Here is a 22,110-nt window from a genome sequence, read left to right on the forward strand (position 1 = left end):
AACATATCCTATGAGTTAAAAAGATAAAAGATAATGCTAATTAAATTGTGATTTATATTCACATACAAGTATTGTTTAATGAAATCGATTTTTAAACCTGATAATTAACTTCTCCAAACTGTCTTCATTATATACCTACAGGGACGTGATATAAATTATAGCAATATCGCATTTATCCTCGAGACCATAACAAACAGTGACAACTAATGACACTTGAAATTAACCTCACATTTTCAGTTTTTGACATCTCAAGGTCATCAAGGGTTGTGCAGATAAAAAAATCACGGCTACCTGGGTGATATAATAATAATAAACTTTTACCTTGTTTTAAAAGGAAAATCATTAACAAGTTGTACAATAGTGCGAAGCCATCATACGAATTTTAATTGTCTAGGAATCTTTTCTTTGAAAGAGAAGTTTATATCATTGGTTTAACTTTGAGCCAAAACTGAGGTTTTAAAACAGAAACTGCAATTTGGTATCAATGGATTACATTATTGAATTGATTGCCTTGGGAATTGACTCTATGGTTTTTATTACGAGCTTGAGACAATATTGTAAAAAATCAAATTCATTATTCATGATATCGGTAAGGAATATGCTTAATAATATGACAAGTTCTTGTAACAAGAATCATTGGAATGTGACAAATTTAAATTCATTTAAAAATCTTTTTAAACGCCCCATTTCTTACAGTCTGCACCCACCGTAACAGTAGACAAAAAACTGAAACAAACAATCAAAACCCAACAAGATTCCAAATTACCTTATATTGCAATTCGGGGTGCTGTGAAGTCTATAGGAGTTCCCATTATCAGTGGCAATAATCCTAAAGTGTCAGGTGTAATTCAATGTTTAAAAATCAAGGAACATGTCGTTCAAAGGAGCTCTTCAGGTTTTTGGTCTGACTCAGAAAGAACCATCCAAGAAGTCCATAATGTAATACCTTTTGGCCTTGAGTCAAAAGGAATTGTTGTAGAGGTTGTTGATCCATTAATTGCTGAATATTTAGGTTTGGGATTTATTGCCAAGAAGCGTTTTGACCTACATTGAAACGAGTTTTAGATATGGAGGTAATATCAGACACTTTCACACCCACAGTTCCCAGTATGATGGACCACATTTGGGGCTTCTTTTCTGGTTTCAGACAAAGGGGGGTTCAATCAACGGAGAAGATGTTGAGAACAGGGACTATGATGACAGGCATAGGTGAACTGGTTTATGAGCAAGATGGCTCTTTTAAATTACAATCTCCTTCGAATGGAGGCCTATATTGTTTGACTAGTTTACCTGTAGCAAAATTGCAAAAGAAATTAGTAGCATCAAAGAGGAATTACGGGATATTGGCTTTAATTTGTACAGCAATCGGGGCAGTGATCGTAGGAATAGTTATAAGGAAATACTTGAAACAACAAAAATTATTGAAAGACGAAGAGGAGAGGAGAAATCTTAGAGAGGAGGCAAGGAAGAAAAATAGGAGATCGACTCGCAATATGGATCAGTTATCAGACACTCAGTTATGTGTGGTTTGCAGATCCAATCCAATAGAAGTAAGATTTTTCACTGTCAATGAACATGTTTATAGTATAAGCAATATTTTAGGTAATTTTACTGCCTTGTGGGCATGTATGTTTATGCGAAGACTGCTCAGATGATATAAGCAGTCTGTGTCCTATTTGTCGTACCGTTATTGATCAAAAAGCACCTGCTTATGTTGTGTAGATAAAAGTTTTTATTCGTAAATAAATGATTTTCTTGCATATATTTGTTTAATTTTAATAGATATTTAAATTTTCTTATACAAAATTTCCCACAAGGTTCTAAAAAGTCACACACAGTCACACAATGAAAGTCTCTTTTTAAGAAGTTCAGCCCGGCGCCACGTGTAGGAATATGTTTTTAATTGGGATTGGCCTCAGAGTGAAGCCCAATCAATGAACTCCACTCTGAGAAAGGTCGATGGCCAGTAACCTTTCCTGTATGTAGGTTTGACCATCTTTGTTTTGCAATGCGCATGTGCTGCATTTTATAAGAAAACTAATTGAATATTTCATATTATACCTCTCACCCTTAATAAGTCTATATTATTTTTAATGTTTTTCTATCGTAATATTTTATCGATTTAGTATTTACTTTTATTAATATTTGATATGGGAGGATAGTCGGTATGTGCGTCACGAGAACTATTTTATTCCATGAAAACAGTTATTGAATATAGGTTAAAAATCTTTTCGCCCTTTATATCCTCAAAAGTATTGCTTTAAAAATTTTATATTCACTCATAAATTTCAGCTGCAATTAAATTATTTTTTGGTACAATTTTTTAAATTGAACCCTATAATTATACTTACAAAACTTGCATCTTAATTTATTGAATCTTAACATGCACCTGAAAACATACACTTATTAATAATCCTTTACTCTCCGCGCAATTTGTGGAGATGATTGCACTTTGACCAATCTCCCCCAGGTCTCTGTGGACACACTTGAAGAAGCGTTGGATACTTGAAAAAGGGCCAATTTAGAACTTGATTTTTTCGGCACCCTCTTCGCGTTCACCTGAATGTTACTGTCTTGACTTTTTGGAATGTGACCTTCTTGTTTTGAATTCTCAAAGTCGTTCAGTACTTTAATATCTGGAATTCCAGGCATCTGACAACGTTCAAATATTTTATATATTTCTTTATTATGTTGGTGACTGATTGAAAGTAAATGTCTTGAATGGTCAAAGGCCATATCTCCTTCAATACGCTCTTCCTTCATTCTCCCTATTTTGTGTTCTTTTTTTAGAGGTCTTTTAAGATGTTTGGGCTTTGTATATTCATTTTTGATGTACTTCAGTCTGCAGTTCGCTTCACTCCTCGATTTTTTAAGCTTCAACTTATCGAAATGAAGGTGCAAATTGTCTATCTCAAGCTGAAGACAAAGATTTTCGTACACTAGGCAACTGTTTTGTTTTACCAGCTGAAAATGTTTAAGTTAAAGTCGATTGGCGATAATGAGAAGTAACTTACGTGTAAATACTTCTTGCTGCTGAAGGAAATCGGTGCACTTAGTCTCTCCTGGATTAAGTTGTTTAGTTCTTCTGAAATATTTTGGATTTTAGTTTTATAATCGGCGACCAGCTAAAATCATAAAATTAAGAAGAGAAATTCGTGGGTCAAAAAACACCTTTTCATGTTCCAATTGCACAGTTTTCAGCTCGGTCTTTAGACACGTCTTAGTGTTTTTCATTCTCAAAAATTTTATGCTTAAATTATAGTTAGCTCCCAATGTCTGACGCAGTGTTTGCTTAATTTTTTCTATCTCGTGTTTGTAAAACTCTACAGGAAGCTCATTTTTTGAGATGCTGGTAGTGCTATTGCTCAAAGCTCGTTTCAACTTCTTAAATTGGTTCATTTCCTGGCAATATATCTCCTTTTCTTTGTAATAATATGTGCGTTCTTCTTCTAGCTGTTGCAGCAGGTTTTTGTTAGACCTTTGCTGCTTGAGAAGTTCTACAGTAATTTTTTCCTTATCTCTTGCAATCTTTGCTATTGCCACCTGAAATCGGATATTTTTAATGATGCGTAACAAAATTATGCTACAGCACCCACTTCTTTCTTTTCCGCGTCTTCTTGCAGGTTGCTAATTACAGCCTTAAGACGATCGATTTGGTCTTTTAAACTTTTAATTTCGTTTGCCAGTTGTTGCTCCTCAGACATGAATCGCTCGTTCTCCATTTTTGGGTTATTCTCATGTGACGATGAAGACTGCGAAAGGTTGGATGATTTTGACAATACTCTTCTGCAGAATTAAATTTTAATCAATTTTTTCTTGTAAGTTTATTAGGTTACGTTTGAGTACCTGACTAAGTTGCTGGGGCCTTTTAGGATTTTTTCCATCCAAACTTTTCTTCTGGGGAGGGAATTTGATGGGTTTGCTTTGGATTATTTCTTATCATTAGTTTTATTGACGCTTTTAGAGACAATACATCAAATTTTGACAGATTTACATGGCTAGTTACGGTGTGTTGAGGTAGGAAAGGACGTACCTATGGTGCTATGCTCTTTATTTCAGATTCCATGACACAGCGTGTCCTATTAAATGATAATATTATATGGATGCTGGTTATTATAGGGGAATGAATTTCGATTAAACAAGATATGATTTTTTCATGTGCTTTTACTATAGATTGGGAAATATTTTATTAATTACGTAAAATAATTTGAATATCATTACTTTTTCGTCGCTTTACGTAAAAATTTGTCATAAGTTCGAACGAAATTATAATCAAGCTCAACAAAACCCCAATGAGGAACACTTCAAAAGCAAAATAGCATTCAATTAAACCGACGCTTACGAAATTTTTACTTCTTCCAATGCATTTGGGTAGCTTGGAAAATGTTCTTCTAGCCTCGCGCGAATGAAGACCAGTTTCAAATAGTCTCTCCAGCCTAAAAACATTTTGAAATATTTCCGTTCGTTCATTTAGTTTTAAAAACTAATACCCGATCAGAAGATATTCGGCGAAGGTCGAGTTTATAGGGCATGACAAATAGGGAATATCTCCTTTGTAAATGCTGTCCACTTGTCTTATTGAACACACTTCTTCGCTTGTGAATGAGGATAATATGAAGTCTGAGGCTGTGGTATACTCAACGTGAAACGCAAAGAATGAGCGTTGAATCAGTTTCACCCCTTCAGAGGCTGAGTAAAATGTTGCTTGTCTGCCATTAGGGGCGATTTTATGGTTATAGATTAGTTTGCGCCATTCTTCGTTGGTTCTACTATTTGGCGTCTAGATAGGGGAAATAATGTAATATGTATAACCGAAAAAGGGTGAAAACACACAAATCGTTTTGACTTACACTGAAATAGTATATATTATAAGGAGTACGTTCAACCCCCATATCCATCTTCGCTTCGTATAGTGCCTTATAGTCTTGTAGGTCAGTTGCCGTGGATTGCAGCAGCAGCACTATACGAGCACAAAATGCGTTGTAAATGTAACAAAATCCGAGCAACAAGCTGAAAGTTGCAATTTTAGCTGAGGAGCTTCTTAGCTGAAGCGAACAACTCATTTGTGCCACTGCAGCAACCTAATAACTTTACTATTAGAAGAGTTTTAACCGCTATTTTACCTCTTACATGCCCCATTAACACATCCAAATAATTAATAGAGTTTTCCTCATTTTCTTCTCGAACCCTGATAAAATCCGAATTGCCATTCTCCCATCTTATTATTACACAAATCACAAAAGAACAAGTAAGAAGAACAACTCCACAGCCAATCCATGCTTTAATATTGAAAGGCATGGCAAATAGGTTACTGGAATAGGGCAGCGGAGGGGCCCTGAACATAAAAGAAACACTCATTTGCTTGGTGGTGCTCACTAAGAATTTGAAATAGTTGAATCGTTCTTTTGGAGTGAATTGAGTTGTTCCAGCTGCATCAGCCCTATCATGGCACAAATCCCCTAACATCCCCTTGTAGTACAACTTGGTTGGATGGAATTCCATGCCCCATTCCTTGCGAATTACTATCTGGTGGGTCATGTTCCAGATATCGACCAAATGGTCGTACATGTAGTAATTGATTTTTGTGGGTTTGTCGATGTGTTTATGTCTGGAAGAAAAAAGCTTTTAGCAACTCTATTGAGGCTCTAATTATTATTGTCTAAAGCAATATGCGCCAAATGTTGGTGGTGACGGTCTAGGGCAGCAGATCAGGAAAGGTGACAAACTTTCTTAGGCGGTGTTTTTTTGGGATTAGAGGGGTGGTGACTAACAATTTCCCCCAAGGCGCTAGGCTTGTTAAGGCCGGTTAGTTTGAAGTCAATATTTAATTGAAACTAGATTTTAGCATTACCTGTTATTTATCAATGTATCATACTGTAGGCTGCGATTATCTGTGATAACATAAGAGACTCTGAGCGGCATCCCAAAGAAGTTGGTCCTGTTTTTAATGGGGTTTATCTGATTAAAAAAGTTGAATTTTCCTATTGGGGACCATTCTGCAATGATGTCTTGAAAATACCCATAAGACTTTTTCAGTTGATAAATTGTATAAATGTAAATTGTATTATTTTCTGTGGTCGTTTCCGTGTCGATGACTACGATATTGCTATTAATTGGTAGGTAGAAACTGTGGCTTTTTAGGTCTTCAATTTTTCCAAATATAATCCATTTATTTGGGTGTATGAGCAACTTTTTGTCGAATATAGCCTGAAATAACAACATTGGTCTTCATTTGACGTTCATTAGTATCAGGGATTGAACGTACATCCTGTAAAAGTTGGTTGAACCATTTGCATAACATGTCTGTGATAAAAATTCGAGAAAAGTTGGTAATGATGGGAAAATGCCCATGCGAGTGTGAGTAACTGATTTCCAAATTTACCAATAATCTATGAAGATCAATGAGGCCGTCTACAAATATAAAACAAATATTTACAAGAACTATAAGCACATGTGCTACTTTACATCCATTTATATAATTGCATGTAATTTTCCATTTTCTCTAATTTTTTGTGTCAAAAGAAGATTCAGTACATTTGCATATTAAACTAAACCAGGGGTACAGTCGACGTTTCCATGATGTATTATATAATCGCTCTTATAACTATTAAGGATTCATAACCCGCAAATGAATTCGAGATCTAACGTAAATTAATTTAGATACCCAGGTCAATATTGTTTAATAATCAGACGACGGAATTAAAGATGTACATTGATTTATGAATTGCAGTTTTATTTACAGAATTTTCGAATACTCATTTTATAACAATTTGAAGAAAAGGTTGATGGTGCGTATTTAGAGTCTGCTTAACCTTAATTTCAATATAATTATATTTCAAAAGAAGAAGTTTATACATCAAAATAAGGAGAAGTTCTTATGTAAAAAAAATGAAACGTCGAACATACCATTACGAAATGATATCAATATGACACGTGTATTAGAGTATGCTTATTAGCAACTGCCCAAATGTGTGCCATTTTGACGTCAGAGAAATAATAGAATGACTGCATTTGAAATTTCAAAATCTTAGTTCCTGGATCGAAAGATTAATTTTATGATGTGAGATATGCTAGAGAGTGAAAATTACGGAGAAAAGAGGAATGTGATCAGATTTTTACCCCAGCTCTCATGTGTGAATTGGAATTCTAGACATCGTCATTTATATGTGGTTTTGCTGCTTTCTGAGTATGAGCCTTGAACTAACAAATTACACTCTTATTTACCTCGATTCCAACATAAATGTGTTTCAACAAAACGATTTCCATCGCCCTTGGCTAAATAGTCTCCAAGAATATCAATTTTATTAACTATTGCCAAAACCGTATAAAATGTCAATCCACTTAGGACAATATAAACCATGAGTTTCATTGTTTTCATGGAAATACCTTATCCTTTCCAACTTTATTTCACGTCTAAGTGCAGGTTTCTTGAATTGGAAATCTCTTAACTGTACGTTAACACTTGTAATTTTAAAAATTCGTGATGTATTATTGTAAAAGGATGTGTTTATGGATTTCAAACTATATGCATATCTAATTTGGTAATTTTATGTTGGACGAGTTCCTTCACTTATCCGAAATTACACACACAAAACACCTTAAATCTTGTCAATTAACTTAATCACAACACCTCATCTATTATTGCTTATATCCGACGTTTTAATTAATTGTTCTTTACTTAATAGACACTCATTGCCAAATTACAATAGGGTCATTGAAGGTTAAATGTAGTGGAATTGTGAAAAAATGCGAGTAAATATTACATATTTGTTCTAGGACATACATATTCCTAATAACGTTATGTAAAAATACCATTATATAAATTTTGACAATGAGCCCATTCAACTGAAGTAGGTTGAGGATATAATGATACAAAAATGAGATAGCAGATTTTTTCTTTAAAGCTACAAAGGGTGTGCCTATACCAATCTACATTATTTGTCGAAACATCTATAGAAACATGGGGGAATTACGTAAAATTTTTAAGATTTATTGCTTGAAGAGTTCACTTCTCAAGTCATTCTTTATTTAAAAGGTTATAAGCCATATTAATCTAGTGACGCATTGCTATTGGAATTGAAAAATCATTTTAACATAACGCTCATTAGCTTAAAAATTGATTTACGCAGAACAACGTTGATTTACGTAATAATTGCCTTCTGAATTACTTCACATCCAAATCTAGTTTATTGCAAGTCATCACAACATAATAATTATGAATTATATGGTTCCAATAGCAAAATAAAGTACGTATGTAGGTATTTGTAAATGGAAATTGCACACACACTGGTTTTGTTCTCATGACTATGTACAACAATCACTCTATACAATATCAGCACAAATTAAATGTATTTTATACTCTTTTCGATTAAAAATAATTACACCCAAAGGTCCATACTTCTTTATCCTTTGACTTAGAAGCCATTTAGCTAATAAAGTTTACCACCCGTAGCTTATACTCCCTTGGTTAGCTATTTAAAGTTCAATTAGAGATTTTCCTTTAGATTTAACATCAGAAATTCTATGTAAAACTCGAAAATCAATCAAAATATTATTAATTATTATATTATAGCATTAAAACAAAGACAAGGGAGAATTAGTTAGAGACGCGTTCCGCCAGATGGCGTCGGAAGTCTAGGTTTTCTCTGCGGCCATTGAATACCTACCTCAAAGAACAATAAGATCCATATGAGTTCATTCACCATTGTCAAGAAATGTTCATTAAATTTTGTAAATTTTAATTTTAAATTAATAATTACAGAATGTAGCGGCACTGAATCCCTTGACGTATCCAAGTCACCTATTAGTGTCCTTAAGAGCAGAAAAACATTTTCATATAATCCGTAATGCTTTCCACAAGGTGGGAAGACAGAATTTGAGTAATATTTGTTTTCGTTCACAGGATCTGGATGTATATGGTAACGCTAATTAGGGATTTTACCGTTATACCACTGGCATAGCAAAGCAAAAGAGAAGGCTAAAAATTAAAAAAGAAAAAATTAAAAAATAAATGTTCGAGACGAAATTATTCTCTCTCAGGTAATGATTTAGACTGAAACAGAAATTTATCCAACGCAATTAAATTGCTTGCACTTTTAAGCCCAATCAATAGTTACAGCTGCAAAGCAAAGTTCAACTGCGATCTTGCCTGCAGATACAGACATCTGTATGGTTGCAAGATAACAATTATTCCCTGATTTAAATAACGCACCTATTTCGTATGTTTCTTAACAGAATTTGCATTCTAATAAATTTTTTGATGAATTAATATGTTAACCTATCTTTTGGGTAGGAAACAAATAATTCGAATTGCTTCCTAAATTATAGCGAAATCTGCAGTGGATTACTGCAATTTAAATTTACTTTAAAGAAAAGAACCGAAAATAGTTTCAAGGTCTAAAATAAAGCCGGCTCATTCATATTATAGATGTTTTATTGAGATCTGTTAATTAACACTAATGATTAAGGAATTGCTTAATGCAATCGTTAACAGTACTTACCTCTTAGTTTGATCTGACTTTGTGATGACAACGAAGAAGATTAAGTTGTGAATTTTTAGCGCTTACGCAGAAGTAGGTACAATGAATATGAAGTAAACAATAACATTACTAAACAGAAGTTTGTAAGCAAATGCATTTTCCGGTTATTCCATTGGTTGCAATTAAAGCAAAGTCAACATATGAAAAAAATTGGTAAACATTTTCTAGATAAACCTAATATAAAATTACTTTCTGCCGAGGTGTAAGTGCGCCTGCCTTTTTCTAGTTAAATTTGAAAATACTAAATTTTTTGTTTAGCTGAAGAATATATTCCAATATAAAGGCAAAATTAAAGAAGCCCGACCTGTTATTGCATTCTCTTGAAAATCGTATCAAGGACGTTTTAGGTTGCTTCCAAACCACCGATGCAACTAACTATTGAAGGAATGCCTAAAAATGGCTGGCTTTTGATACCTTTGCATAATTAAATAATGATTTTCTAGTTCCGTTTAGTTTGAAAAGAGGAAAAAATATTTCAAAGCGTGAAAATAATAAATTATACGTTTATGCATAAAGTGTGGTGCCTGGGATTTCCAATTGCGGACTGTGAAATGACGTACAAAGTTTGGGCTTCGACTTAATTAGCAATTATTTTTAGGAATAAATCCTTGCGAAGATCATTAAAATTTAAAATTAAAACGGTCCCAACAGAAGAATGGGAAAAATGACAAAGACATTCTTTTTATCTAGTTTGCTCTTGAGCAACCACTAAATTCTGCATATTCAAATTTATTTAAATAGGTTTTATACTCATAGGAAAAAACTGAACATGTTATGTCCAAATTTATTTAAAAAAAGAAAAAAACTTTGATTCAATTTCCAAAAATTATCTAATTGTCATCAATGACCTTAAGACATAATTTTATAATATCTCAAAAATCAACAATTCGCTCCATCACCGCTTCTTATAAAACCACTCTCTTCGGCCAGGCATGACCAGTCTTTGGTACAGGCCTTTACCACCAACATGGTACCTCTGAAACAAGTTTTTCTAGCTGCAGTGTTGGTGTATCAGGTGTCGGCATTGGCCAACCTTGAGGAAGTTTTTGCTTGGAAGGAATTGTCCTTCGTTTGGCCCAGCGATGAGTTCCGCGCCAATGCCATTAAAAGTGGAGATTATGTACCTGAAAACAATCTTCCATTAGGGATTGAGAAATGGAAGAATAAGTTGTTCATTACCGTCCCTAGGTAAGTCATAAAAAGTGTGTAACAGAAATTCTGATGATGAAGTCGACGCAGTATTTCAAGCAACCAATCTCATATCTCTTGTATAGCAACCTTGAAATGTTGGCAGTTATCTGTAAGGACAACCCATTAATAATGTGGGCATGACCTAGTTACCATTTAGTTGAAAATATAAATATTGCTGCGTAAGAATACATTTTCTCATTTCTCATTGCCACAACGCGTAAATAATCGTTTTTTACGCAATTTGCGTAATTGCTCAGATAATTATTTTAATTTAAATGCGAATTCGTAGCTTTTCAAGCATTTAATCATTTTTCAGGTGGAAGAAAGGAGTAGCAGCAACTTTAGGGTATGTGCCCTTAGACCAACCCATCAACAAAACCGCAGCTGTTATCCCTTATCCAGACTTAAAATCGCAGATTTTACCTAAAGCCGGGGAAAAACCTGGAGATGGACATATCACTTCGATCTTTAGGTAAGTCATAAGTTCACAACATTGAACAATTGTAATATTTATACGGTTTATACAGGGTTACTGTGGATGCCTGCGATCGTTTATGGGTTGTGGATACAGGTTTGGCAGATATTTTGGGCGATCCGACTGTAATTTCTCAACCGGCCATATTAATATACGACCTTAACACCGATAAACTTATCAGAAGATATACCTTCAAAGATGACGATGTTAAACAAGACTCGTTCCTTGCGAACATTGTAAGTATCACTTTCTGGGGTTTAAGTACCAAAAGATCAAGACTAAAGTTCATATAGAAAATTTTTCATTGTACTTGTTCCCTGACTTCCGGGAAATCTTAAGAGACCCTGCTGCATAATGATACGCTTTGACGAGTTCAATCCTCAAGCGTTATTGAAAGATAAATGAGAATACTTGAGCTACATGTAAAGTTAATATTAACATGCATTATATAAATCTTTAAATAAACATTATAGTCTGTCAAAGACGTATTGTACAGTCACATACAACAAGCATTTGTAGCCAGTAAAAACAGAAGTAGTATTGAACATCTCCGAGGTAAACACAAGGAACGATGCGCTAACTGATAGCGCTTTGGGCTTGCTACTTCTAATTCTATCTATGGTTGCTCCATAAATTATCCATGACTTGGAAATTAAATAGCGGTCCAATTTTAACTGAAAAATTAGCAAAATTTGGAGCATGAAAAGCTCCATGAAAAGTGCAGACTGAATGATTGGAGTCACAACACATAATTTTGTAAAAACTTTTCGATCAGCCGAGAGCGCTCGAAATTAATTTTCTGAGCAGTTCTTAAAAAAATCGATAATGCAACTCGAAATGCGAGCGATTGACCTTTTAAAGTCAAACACGTGAATCTTGCATTGCGTGATTTCGAATTACCCGAAAGCGGTAAATCGATAACATTATTAGTTTGTATATGTGTGTGGTGAGTTGCCTAAACCCAGGAGGTATTTAGTACTAACCTGAACTAACCACCTTAAGCGTTAATGATAATTTTTTTATATCGATTTTCCTGAATATAGTATAATTTCATAATAAAATCGTGCGCTGTCAAAGCACAGTGCATGGGAATGCAGTTGGCGATTTTAGAATAATTCAATTGTTGAATAACTTAATTACCGTTTTTATTATACCTATATATGTTAGTACTTTCTGATAGAACCGGCAACACTGCATCGCTGAAAATATTTTACGTCGCTAGAGCAAGTTCATTTATCAATTTATGCAAATTTTCAGAAAGATCGCGATATCAGTCTTCCAGAAACGTCTAACCTACCATCGACCGTGAATCACCCGGTATATGGTCGTAGGAAAAATAAAATTTTCTCGTCGAACATTTTTTTTTCTGCAATTCTAGAACATTACCAAACTCAGTTCCTCCTTGTTGGTACTTGTGTAGGGGATATTGTCTGGTCTTAGGACAGATGCTTTTGCTAAGTTTTTCACAATTCCAATAATTTCATTCTAATAAAATTCTTCATCACCTTTTTGAATTTCAATTAGAACACGTATCTCTGCTAATTCATTCAACATTATATACATTCGTTCTCTGTTTAGATCGATTTATCTTTCTATTGTCTTGTAATCTGCATATGTAATATGATGCATGTAAATATCCTTATTAGAACAAGTTTTTTCCTACACAAAAGTATTAACATCATGACTTAGCAACTATAGAAGCAGTTATTTCACCCAATCTAACTTTCAACAATATATATTATATAAATCTCTCATTGAGTAAATATATATTTTTTCTTATTTCAGATTATCGATACCAATAAAAACAAATGCGAAGATGCTTACGGATACGTGCCAGACTTGGGAGGATTTGGTATTGTTGTTTATTCTTTGAAGGAAAACGATTCGTGGAGGTTCAAACACAACTTTTTCCATTTCGATCCTCTACAAGGAGATTTTAATGTTGGAGGCGTTAATTTCCAATGGAAGGATGGTGTGTTTGGTTTGGCTTTGGGTCCTGAAGATCAAAATGGGTATAGCATCAAACAACTACATTTTTGCATTAATACAGTGAAATTTAATTTGTGTTGCAGGTATCGAACAGTATATTTCCACCCTTTGGTGAGCTTAAACGAGTTCGCAGTCAATTCTTCCATTCTCAAGAACAAGACTCTGGCCAACGACCCTCATATCTACTATGAATTTAGAGTAGGTTACACTCAATATTTCAGTTCTTCTACATAGCAAACGATATTTTGCAGCTGCTAGGAAATAAGGGTGAAAAATCCCAAACCTCCTCTTCGATTTACGACAACCCCACCGACGTGCTGTTCCTTACGCAATTGAGCAAAGACGGAGTGGCTTGTTGGAATACGAAAAAAGATCTGAAGCCTGAAAATGTGGCTTTAGTGATCCATGATCCCGAAAAGCTAATTTTCACCAACGACATAAGGGTATGATTGGTGGATATGCTTGAAGGCGCTGACTGAATTGTTGGATTTCAGATTGACGAAGATAGATATTTGTGGATGATTTCCAACAAAATGCCCCAGTACAATTATTACGGACTGAATTCCAATGAAGTGAACTACAGGATCTTTAAGGTGAAGGTGGATGATGCTATCGCAGGAACGCCGTGTGTAGCATAGCTTAGACTTTAAATGGGTTGAGTGCTTAATATTTAAGTGAACTTGGCCATGGTAAAGAGTATATTTAGTAGGTTTGTTTACAAGTATAATTACCTTAAGATGAATTGGTATATGATGATCAGAGTGTGAATAAACATATATATATATATAAACTGCTTATCCTGCTAAACGACTGGGGCAAGGTACTTTTTGGGTAGTTTTTAGAGCCTCGTAATTTCAACAGGTTTGAACGGATTTAGGTGGGCATGACGGTGTTTTAAAGCAAATCGAATTCAATTTTTCCAAAATATTCAACTTAATGTAGAGTGATTCCCGAATGAATTGTACGGGATGGGTAAGAGAAACGCGTAAGTATATAAAAGACGCAAAAATAATTTTTGGAGATATGTATTATAAATAAAGATACAACTAATTGGATACAATGATGCTCTTACAAAAACAATCCAGCTTTAAGTACTTAAAAGTAAATAAAAATAACAAATTTCAAGCTGTTGGGTATAAGTAGTGGAGGTTAGTATCTATCGGCGATTTCGCGTACTTAAAAGGTAAATTTTTAACTTGAAACTGAAGCTATTTAGGAAATATAAAATATATTAAAGAAGCAACAATAGAACAATAAAATAATATTGAATTTACGGGCCAATTATTGACACACACGTGACAACTTTTAGAGGTAGTTGTATTTATAGTGCGAGAAAGCTTTGGAGAGATAAGCTTTGTCGCATTGTAATGTGGACAATTGGCCTGCAAGTCAACAGAGTATCTAAAAACAAATCTGGAGAGTGACTTGTTTCATGTACTAGTTCTCCAGAAGAAACTGCAAATTCGCGTGGAGAGTTCGAGTCAGTTGCAGCATCCCCCGGAAATTACGGGCTGTATTTCAACAGCGTCTATTCTCATACACAACCATCAATATAAATCAACAGTATAAAATATATATTAAGTCAGTAATATATTCGTGTGTGCGTACTTCCCAATATACATACGAAATTTATAATTAGCTTACTCAGAATATTCTATAAAAAGAAGACCAAAAGCTACGCGCCTCCTATAGCTAAAACACACTTCTAAGGCAAAACACAGTATCTCATTTTAAAGCTGCCAAGTCATTATATTTACAATTCGTAGAAAAGGAGCTCAAGTAATAAAATTATCAAAAAACTTTAACAGCCTAAATACAAAAACAATCTCAATTCTTGTTTCGTTTCATTACAAAAACGTAAGTATCAAATGGAATGGATTTCAAAACTTAAACTAGGGACCAGGATTTTTTTTAAATTGGTGGATTTCCCTCGTTATATCTTAAAGTAGGGGTGAGACTATTCGTGATTGAATTGACTAGAGAACATGCGTAATCATCTTCGGAATGGGGTACCAACGAGGCGGCGCCCAGCATCAGGAGCATGAGAGCTTGGATGGGCACCGAAGCCCGAACCACCCTACCCAAAAAACGGTAACCGCGCCTCAGAACAGATGTATTGATTTCTGAGTCATCGGTAGTACCACTGCAAAAGAAAGGCATTCATTAGGGCAGGCATTATTTTTAAGGAAATGATGATAATTGATGATAAATTTGATGATATGAGTTAGTGTGTGTTGGGTTTTGATTTCGTTGTTACATATTAATTGGTAAGTCGATACGTGATTCCGTTGATAGACAAGGCGAACGCGTAATAAACGATTGACTTGAGCATAAAGAAGTAAATACTTACGCATTTCTATAGCTAAAAATAAAAAAATATATATAAAATGTGAACAAATCAAAATGGTTTGATAAGGCATGCATTAGGATCACAGTAGAAATGCTTTTTGAACTAGTTAATTAAAAAATACAGCCATTTCCCTTATTAAGTTGTATTCTGGTTCCAGTTCATTATTCCAGAATACTGAAGCTTTTACCGAAAAATCCATAGAATTTCCCTTACAGTTAATTTAGATTACCACATATCATTTAATTACAGAGAATATCTAACATAGATAATTCTACTGAAACAGTACTCTTATGTTAAAAATAAAGAAAAAAATCATTAAGGCCAGTTTAGGTTATGCTTAGAGCGATAGAATACTTTCATTTAAAATCGAGAAAATCATGGCAAAACATTTCTATGAAAGTCTTGCTGGTAAGGTTACCGGGAGTTTGAACAACCAGGCTTAAAGACAAATAGACTAAAAAATTCTGAGCTTCTACATCTAGGGAAAGTGCCGCTGAGAGCGTTCCCTTCCTCAAAATTTCGAATATATGTATTCGAATTCCTCATTCCATAAAACTCTTGGAGACTAAGTTTAAGCGAGCATACTTAAAGTATTTAAGGATTATTATTTTCCAAAATTTTTCTTTATTCTGTAAAGATCAACGCTATAAACGTAGCCACTATTACAATAGATAACACGTGAAGGCAGGCCGCCAATGGTACACTCCGACTTGATAGATCGGAAGAAATGAATCAGGGATATTTTGGCTACGTTTATCTCGAAAGTGGTGAGAGGTTCCAGGATGCATTTTCTTCTCATTTCAATTGGGGTGAAAATTTGAAAATCTTAGTTTTTAAATTATTAAACATAACGAGAATGTGGTGACGGAAGTATTGACTTTTTAATGTTGAAAATTTTGACATTTTAAAGGCAGATGCCAGTATTACTGGTATTAGACTATATATTTAGGAAATATGTTGGGAAACATTGATTGATAATAAACATGATCTACATAAAATTATAGTGACATTCCTATAAGGGGGTTTTGCGATGTTATTCTATCTAAATAGGTAGGTATAGTAGATAAAAAAAAACCCTGCCAGGCCTCGAAGTAATAATGTACTCACTATCACTTACATCCCAACCCTTTCCTAATGTTCAACCCATGGTAGATACTAAAACTTAAACCTAAAATAAGCACGTAGTATTAGTATTATGTGAGTTGATGTCATGCATGACTGTCTATGATGAAATAAAGAAGCGATATTTCCAAAACCATGTTAAAAGGTTATTGGTATTTGTGTTAACTGATAAATGAAAAATTACCTCTATTAATAAAACAAAAAAAAAAAGATATTTACTTGTAAGCGGTTTCATCGAGTGCTGTGGTCAATGGCTGGTCCCCATCAGGCTGGTCCAAAAGCTGTCCAAATGCAAAGAAATGTAAAACAGTGCTCTTCGATAAACTTACTAGACTATTTTGTAATAAAACTAAGTCAGTGCTCCAATAAACCAAAACAAAAAAATCTACATAAAGGGCAATCCACATAGTTAGAATCTTCGACAGTTTAAGTCATTAACCATCATAAACGAACGAATAGTAAACCTCGAAAATCAACAGGATTTAGAACATCTTGGCACGAAATTATCACACTTTTAGCTACATCAAAAGCCTAGAATCTAAAGTTACAAACTTGAACATAACTAAACAGGTCTAATCAAACTCTCTCTTTTTACAAAATAGCACAACGTCTGGGCAAACTTACGTCATAGCTGAGCGCTTGCAACGGCGAACTATGGCTAGCCGCTATAGCCATGCCTATTTCGTTAGGGTCACGCCCTAAGACAGCTCCTAATTTCAATGTATATACAACGGTCAGTCTTATCAAGGATTGCAGCTTGAGCCTTAATTCCGTAAGCCTTCGATGGACGGTGCTTGAACCTTCGGGGGCGTCTTCAGCGCGTAGCAGCTGATTCGCAGCCTCCTGCAAACTGAGCACTCGAGGCTCGCAACGCTCTAGCTCAGCTCTCAGTTCTAGGAAATTGTGGAATTTGTGCTCGATGGTTTGTTTGGGTGCGGTCAAATCGACGGGTTCTGAGGACTTGATCTTGCGCTCGTTCTTTTCAAGCCACGTACAGAGCTCAGAGAGGATGGAGTGGAACTGTTGGTTCTGAAATTATTGGTTTGGAATGTTACCATCGATCTGACACCATATACTACTATATGTTGAAGAGGCAATAATGTAAGTAAGGTAAATTAGAAATAAGGTTAAACTTAGCTTATTTGAAATCGTGATACTTCCAACCGACGAACCTGAACAAAGCTCGATTAATTTTAACTTAAATTACTGTACTTACATCCATAAGAGCTTTCTGCAGCTGCACTTGCCATGCGGCAGCAATCGTACAAATGCTCTCCCAGCGCTTGTTATCCATCTCCAACCGAGCTCTTAGCTCCTCAGCTCTCGTCGTGTCTTCAGTATGGTCAGCCAAATGAGTCCCGACAATATTCAGCGACCTCACGATGCTTTTGTGACTGTCCAAGTCCAATAGGAATTCGTGATGATCCTGAATAATGTCCTCTAACTGCTCTATGTTGGAAGGGGGTATTCTTCTGGACTTCTGGGTGCCTTCGGCCACTTGGAGCCACTTCTCCAGTCGCCACAAGTCGTTATCCAGTTGTGCCCAATTCCGTTTAGTACAGAGTGGACACAGAAGGCGACCGGCCTCGCTAAAGGCAAACAACGAAAAGACATTGAGGGTCGTTGGTCGGCCGAGAAAAGTTATGGGGTTTAAAAATAGTGCAGGTAAAAATAAGTTGTGGTCTATAATTAGGAGGAAAATGTGCGGAGGCAGCCAGAGAGCAAGGTGCTGGATTAATGTTTGTCAGGCCTATATAAGAAGGTTTAATTAAATTTGACAAAATCGATGCTAAATTTAAAAACGATCGTTTTGGAACACTTCAAGCAGGGTGTTGAGGAATGGGGCTATTATTTTACAGTTTTTTTCGAAATTTATTCTAAATCGCAGTTGATTATAACGTTTTGACGATTACTTTATTGCCTATATGAAACGGAGTTATAATAATCTCGTAATCGTTTTTAATTTACCTTGAGTAGTACCTTACCGTAATCAGAGCAAATGTGACTCTCGCTTCTGAGTTCCGAACGAGCTCCGGTTGGTGAACCTAATTCTACGTACACCCGTAAATAATTGAAAACCGGCCTCAAATAAATTTTAAAAGGCTCTAGGTACTACCTAAAATAATCACCAAAGAACAATAGCTAAATCTCTAAACCCTCACCGCACTTTCTCCACCACAAAACCCCTGATTGCATGCTACAGTTATACGATTGGATTAGGAAGAGACTACTTACTGTTGGCATAACAAGTTATAAGCATCGGGCACAGTAGTTCTAAGGGAAAAGACGAAAAGAAAACGCCAGTTAGTACTATTACTTGGGAACCACACCTCTCCAACCACCACTCAAAAACCCTACTCACCTCAATTCCCTCAATTTTTGCTCCTTCTCCTTCGCCTTGATCAGCAAAACTTCAAAGCCTTCGATGAGGCTTTGGATCTCGTCACTATTGGCCTCAGCGTTGGTAGCATTACATTCGTTGACCAGGAGGTCATGAAGATGGTTAATTAATTCGGTACTAGCTTGGCATTTAGCCGACATTTTAGCGATTTTCTTGCTGCTGGTTGGGAGTTCTGGAGAGCCTTGTTTGGGAATTGCCTTGTTGACGAAGGTTTCCAGCTCTGAGAGATTAGTCCTGCATTCCCCGATAGCAGCTTCTAGTTCTACTGCATAAGCATCTTTGGCGCTTATTGAGGTCATGCGTTGGAGTTGTTCTGGAAGGGTGTTTACTTGAACCGCAGTGTCTTGTTCGAACTTCAGAGTCTCCACTTGGACACTTTCATCAACCTCCCTGAGCCCCTGTCTTCTAACTTCACTTAGAATATCAGATTTAATAGTTTGGATTCTTTGGGTAATTTCCTTGCACAGAATTTGGTACTCGTCGATCATCTCTTGGATCTTCACAATTTCTTCTTGTTTGCTCTTCTTCATTATTTGCAATCCCAAATTGTCGGCAGATTCTAGGATTGGGGTCTGAGTTGCCAGTTCACTTTCCAGGGCTTCTAATTTCTTTAGTCGATCCTGCGGAGATATAGTGGCGGAATCCAAATGTTGAATCTCTGTGAGAGCTCCATCGATTCTGCTCAATGTGACTATATTGTCTTCATGGGCGAGTGAAAATTCTTTGAATGGGGCTAGTTCGTTTTGCAGGCCCTTTAATATACTTGTCGCTTTAGGTAGTAGGTTTTGCCATCTGGCAATTACCACTCGAGCCCTGGAGGTAAGCTCCTGTATGTTTTCTGGATCAGTACCGCTTATTCTTACAAGTTTTGAGTAGGTTTGTTCTAATATCTGGAAAGCTGGAAGTCGGGATTCAATGTCTTTTATCTCTGATTCAACCTCGTAGATGGCTTGTTGTGTTTGTGCTCTGTCTAATTTGAAAGCAGGTATGTCGAAGTCTTTGAGCCGCTGCTCTTTGTCGGTGAGCCACTGCTCTTGCTCAAAGCTCAACTTCAGCACTTCCTGTAGAAGTTTCCAGGAGAAAGTTAGTTTCTTTTTTCGGTCAACTGACTGGCCGCATACAGTCTTCCATCTCCTTTCCAAATTCTGCACTGCGTTAGTTAGATTTTCACTTGAGAAATGCGCTTTGACCATGTCTTCATCACTCAAAAGTAACTCGCACAAATTAAGGACCTCTCCGATATCTCCGCTTTCATTTTCAATAGACTTTTTGAGCTTTTCGTGCTCTTGCAGCTTTCGCTCTATGACTTCCTTCGAGCTGTTTTCGAATGAGAGAGGTTTGGCCATTTGGTTCTCGATCTGTGTCAGCCAAGCTCGAATTTTTCGTATTCGTTCCTCAAGTTGCATCGTAGTTTGAATCATGTCGTGGATTTTAGTAGCTTTGTTTTTGCGTATCGCTACAAGTCTTTCCCATCTGTCCTGCACCTCGTCAGTCTTTGCCTGTAGGATTTGTTTGATTGTCACATCTGCGTATTCTTCTCCACAGCAGCTTACAAGTTCTGTGCCCACTCGGACTAGCCATTCATACTCTCGCTCTTTAAGGGCCATCTCTGCTTGTAGCTCCACTTCCAGTTTACGTAATAATTCTCTAGGATCCAAAGTTAAAGATTGCTGAGAGTCCTGATCTAAACGTTGTTCTAGTTCATCAATCCAAGTGATAAATCGTGCATGACGATTTTCAAACATTGATTTAATACCAAGTTTGTCTTCTAATTGATGGCAAATCGTTGCAAGTTGGTGATCTAAATCTCCATGCTGATGCCAAAGCAGCCACATTCTTTGGTTAACAGTTTTGATATCTGAAGGACTGAGACACTCCTTGAGCTGCTCTTGTGATAATCCCAATTGTTCCAGCTCTTTAACGGCTATCGTCAGGCGTTCTCGAGTTCTTTGAAGAACTTCGAGTCTCTGAGCAACCCCAGCATGTGAGGTGGGCATTTGACTTTGAGATTCATTAATCACAGCTTGAATACCGTCAAATAGTTTCTGGGTGGCTTGAATACGGTCCTCGTGTGTAATAACTAGCTTGGAAATACGCTCCAAAAATTGCTTCCATGTCTCAAGACCGGCTTGCAAGTTTGAGATTCTTTGTTTAATGGCAACATGCTCCATTCTAATAGAAGTAGCCAAGGCATCATCGCAGAATTGCAGCAGGAGATTTTGTTGGTGCTGTAGGCTTTCCGCCTGCTGTCCTCCTTGAGGGATCTTGTCCAGTAATGACTGAATTCTGCTCGTTAACTTGGGAATCCGTCTAACATGGAGGTATCTCAGCTGCATTTGCTCACGCTCCTTTTCTAGATTTTTCAGCCATTCCAGTAACACATTTTGGTCCATTCGGTACTTTTCCCAGGCTTCCAACCTCTTTTGCACTTCGCCGTGTCGGTCCATAATCCTGCTTAAAGTTTCGTTGTGAAGATTGGTCAAAGAGTTGAATTGCTCCATGACGCTGGTCTCCACGAGGTCTCCGGCCAAAGTGCTTCCATCGTTGGGTTTCAAGACATTTTGTTGGGTTGTGAGGAGGTTCTGGTGCACTTGACACAAGTGCTGATGTTCAGATAAGCTTTGGTAATCACCAGGAATTGTGCCTTGGAGGAACTGTTGTACGTTGAACAGGTATTCTTGCCAAAGCCTCAGAGCTGCAGCTCCATCTTCATTTTTGACTAGTCTGGAGCTCAGTCGGTGGTATTGTTGGAAGGTTTCTCTGAACACTTGCTGCCACAGTTCTAAAATCTCTATAACTGAGGTTTCGGTTCTCACTGTTGAAGTTTCAACGGTCTCTTTCCGAATTTTTTGGATCTGGCTCTCCGCTTTTCCTAGAGCTATGAGGTGATCGCGTAGAGCTTGCAATTTTACTTCGGTTTCACTTTCTAAATCGCCGCTTTGGATTTCGCCAATGCTCTGCAATTATTTGAAAAACTTGGGTAATGTCTAGACGAAAATCATCCCCAGTACTTAGTTATTAAAATACTGAACTTTTGTTCCTT

At 36.2% G+C, this 22,110-nt stretch overlaps 5 protein-coding genes across 16 annotated transcripts in view; 2 read left to right on the top strand and 3 right to left on the bottom strand.

Moving 5' to 3' along the window:
* The first annotated feature begins 227 nt into the window (after positions 1–227).
* Positions 228–1,760, top strand: LOC136347445 (mitochondrial E3 ubiquitin protein ligase 1-like). Its single transcript, XM_066297487.1, has 4 exons — positions 228–589; positions 697–1,012; positions 1,066–1,550; positions 1,603–1,760. Exons 1-4 carry the CDS (start codon positions 485–487, stop codon positions 1,720–1,722), a joined length of 1,026 nt encoding a protein of 341 aa, XP_066153584.1. The 5' UTR covers positions 228–484; the 3' UTR covers positions 1,723–1,760.
* On the bottom strand, positions 1,704–4,114 carry LOC136347361 (chromosome partition protein Smc-like). Of its 2 annotated transcripts, XR_010733491.1 has the most exons (6): positions 3,847–4,114; positions 3,597–3,786; positions 3,172–3,543; positions 3,015–3,125; positions 2,352–2,964; positions 1,704–2,292 (listed from the first exon to the last, which is right to left on the bottom strand). XR_010733491.1 is itself a non-coding variant. In XM_066297318.1 (5 exons), the coding sequence occupies exons 1-5, from the start codon at positions 3,882–3,884 to the stop codon at positions 2,407–2,409; spliced, it is 1,269 nt and encodes a 422-aa protein (XP_066153415.1). In that variant the 5' UTR covers positions 3,885–4,114; the 3' UTR covers positions 1,704–2,406. The 2 variants fall into 2 exon arrangements, 1 of the variants encoding a protein (XP_066153415.1); XM_066297318.1 differs by having other exon boundaries at positions 1,704–2,964.
* LOC136346690 (uncharacterized) lies at positions 3,946–9,602 on the bottom strand. Of its 5 annotated transcripts, none has more exons than XM_066296311.1 (8): positions 8,667–9,602; positions 6,266–6,411; positions 5,852–6,207; positions 5,131–5,608; positions 4,851–5,081; positions 4,491–4,780; positions 4,343–4,436; positions 3,946–4,079 (listed from the first exon to the last, which is right to left on the bottom strand). In XM_066296311.1, the coding sequence occupies exons 2-8, from the start codon at positions 6,299–6,301 to the stop codon at positions 4,056–4,058; spliced, it is 1,509 nt and encodes a 502-aa protein (XP_066152408.1). In that variant the 5' UTR covers positions 6,302–6,411; positions 8,667–9,602; the 3' UTR covers positions 3,946–4,055. The 5 variants fall into 5 exon arrangements, with proteins under 5 accessions (XP_066152408.1, XP_066152171.1, XP_066152245.1 ...); XM_066296074.1 differs by lacking the exon at positions 3,946–4,079 and having other exon boundaries at positions 4,179–4,436; positions 8,667–8,977; positions 9,501–9,602; XM_066296148.1 differs by lacking the exon at positions 3,946–4,079 and having other exon boundaries at positions 4,179–4,436; positions 9,501–9,602.
* Positions 9,603–10,467: 865 nt separating this feature from the next.
* yellow-c (L-dopachrome tautomerase yellow-c) lies at positions 10,468–13,984 on the top strand. Its single transcript, XM_066301928.1, has 7 exons — positions 10,468–10,727; positions 11,047–11,202; positions 11,258–11,441; positions 12,991–13,217; positions 13,278–13,392; positions 13,446–13,637; positions 13,689–13,984. Exons 1-7 carry the CDS (start codon positions 10,507–10,509, stop codon positions 13,830–13,832), a joined length of 1,239 nt encoding a protein of 412 aa, XP_066158025.1. The 5' UTR covers positions 10,468–10,506; the 3' UTR covers positions 13,833–13,984.
* Positions 13,985–14,203: 219 nt separating this feature from the next.
* Positions 14,204–22,110, bottom strand: part of Msp300 (Muscle-specific protein 300 kDa) — a 135,175-nt gene continuing 127,268 nt past the window's right edge. For 6 of the 7 annotated variants that reach the window (XM_066301872.1, XM_066301833.1, XM_066301853.1 and 3 more), the window contains 6 exons: positions 19,029–22,024; positions 18,902–18,940; positions 17,883–18,255; positions 17,291–17,695; positions 16,886–16,947; positions 14,204–15,337 (listed from right to left, as the gene is read on the bottom strand). In XM_066301872.1, coding sequence (XP_066157969.1) covers positions 15,106–15,337; positions 16,886–16,947; positions 17,291–17,695; positions 17,883–18,255; positions 18,902–18,940; positions 19,029–22,024 — 4,107 coding nt within the window. In that variant the 3' untranslated portion in view covers positions 14,204–15,105. The remainder of the gene's footprint in view (positions 15,338–16,885; positions 16,948–17,290; positions 17,696–17,882; positions 18,256–18,901; positions 18,941–19,028; positions 22,025–22,110) is intronic. The other variant, XM_066301843.1, reaches the window with a different exon arrangement.

Source organism: Euwallacea fornicatus, chromosome 1 (assembly GCF_040115645.1).
Source record: "Euwallacea fornicatus isolate EFF26 chromosome 1, ASM4011564v1, whole genome shotgun sequence".
NCBI classification, from domain to species: domain Eukaryota; kingdom Metazoa; phylum Arthropoda; class Insecta; order Coleoptera; family Curculionidae; genus Euwallacea; species Euwallacea fornicatus.

Excerpts from the sequence above, each read along its gene's own strand:
- LOC136347445 (XM_066297487.1), top strand. The coding sequence starts at position 485 with ATGGATTACATTATTGAATTGATTGCCTTGGGAATTGACTCTATGGTT. Across the intron at positions 590-696 it reads ATTCATTATTCATGATATCG|TCTGCACCCACCGTAACAGT; the intron begins GTAAGGAATATG and ends CATTTCTTACAG. Across the intron at positions 1,013-1,065 it reads ATTAATTGCTGAATATTTAG|ATATGGAGGTAATATCAGAC; the intron begins GTTTGGGATTTA and ends AACGAGTTTTAG.
- LOC136347361 (XM_066297318.1), bottom strand. The coding sequence starts at position 3,884 with ATGGAAAAAATCCTAAAAGGCCCCAGCAACTTAGTCAG. Across the intron at positions 3,787-3,846 it reads GGCCCCAGCAACTTAGTCAG|AAGAGTATTGTCAAAATCAT; the intron begins GTACTCAAACGT and ends TTAATTCTGCAG. Across the intron at positions 3,544-3,596 it reads AAGACGCGGAAAAGAAAGAA|GTGGCAATAGCAAAGATTGC; the intron begins GTGGGTGCTGTA and ends ATCCGATTTCAG.
- LOC136346690 (XM_066296148.1), bottom strand. The coding sequence starts at position 6,301 with ATGTTATGCAAATGGTTCAACCAACTTTTACAGGAT. Across the intron at positions 5,082-5,130 it reads TGGATGTGTTAATGGGGCAT|GTTGCTGCAGTGGCACAAAT; the intron begins GTAAGAGGTAAA and ends TAAAGTTATTAG. Across the intron at positions 4,437-4,490 it reads GCCGAATATCTTCTGATCGG|GCTGGAGAGACTATTTGAAA; the intron begins GTATTAGTTTTT and ends AAATGTTTTTAG.
- yellow-c (XM_066301928.1), top strand. The coding sequence starts at position 10,507 with ATGGTACCTCTGAAACAAGTTTTTCTAGCTGCAGTGTTGGTGTATCAG. Across the intron at positions 11,203-11,257 it reads CATATCACTTCGATCTTTAG|GGTTACTGTGGATGCCTGCG; the intron begins GTAAGTCATAAG and ends CGGTTTATACAG. Across the intron at positions 13,638-13,688 it reads TTTTCACCAACGACATAAGG|ATTGACGAAGATAGATATTT; the intron begins GTATGATTGGTG and ends GTTGGATTTCAG.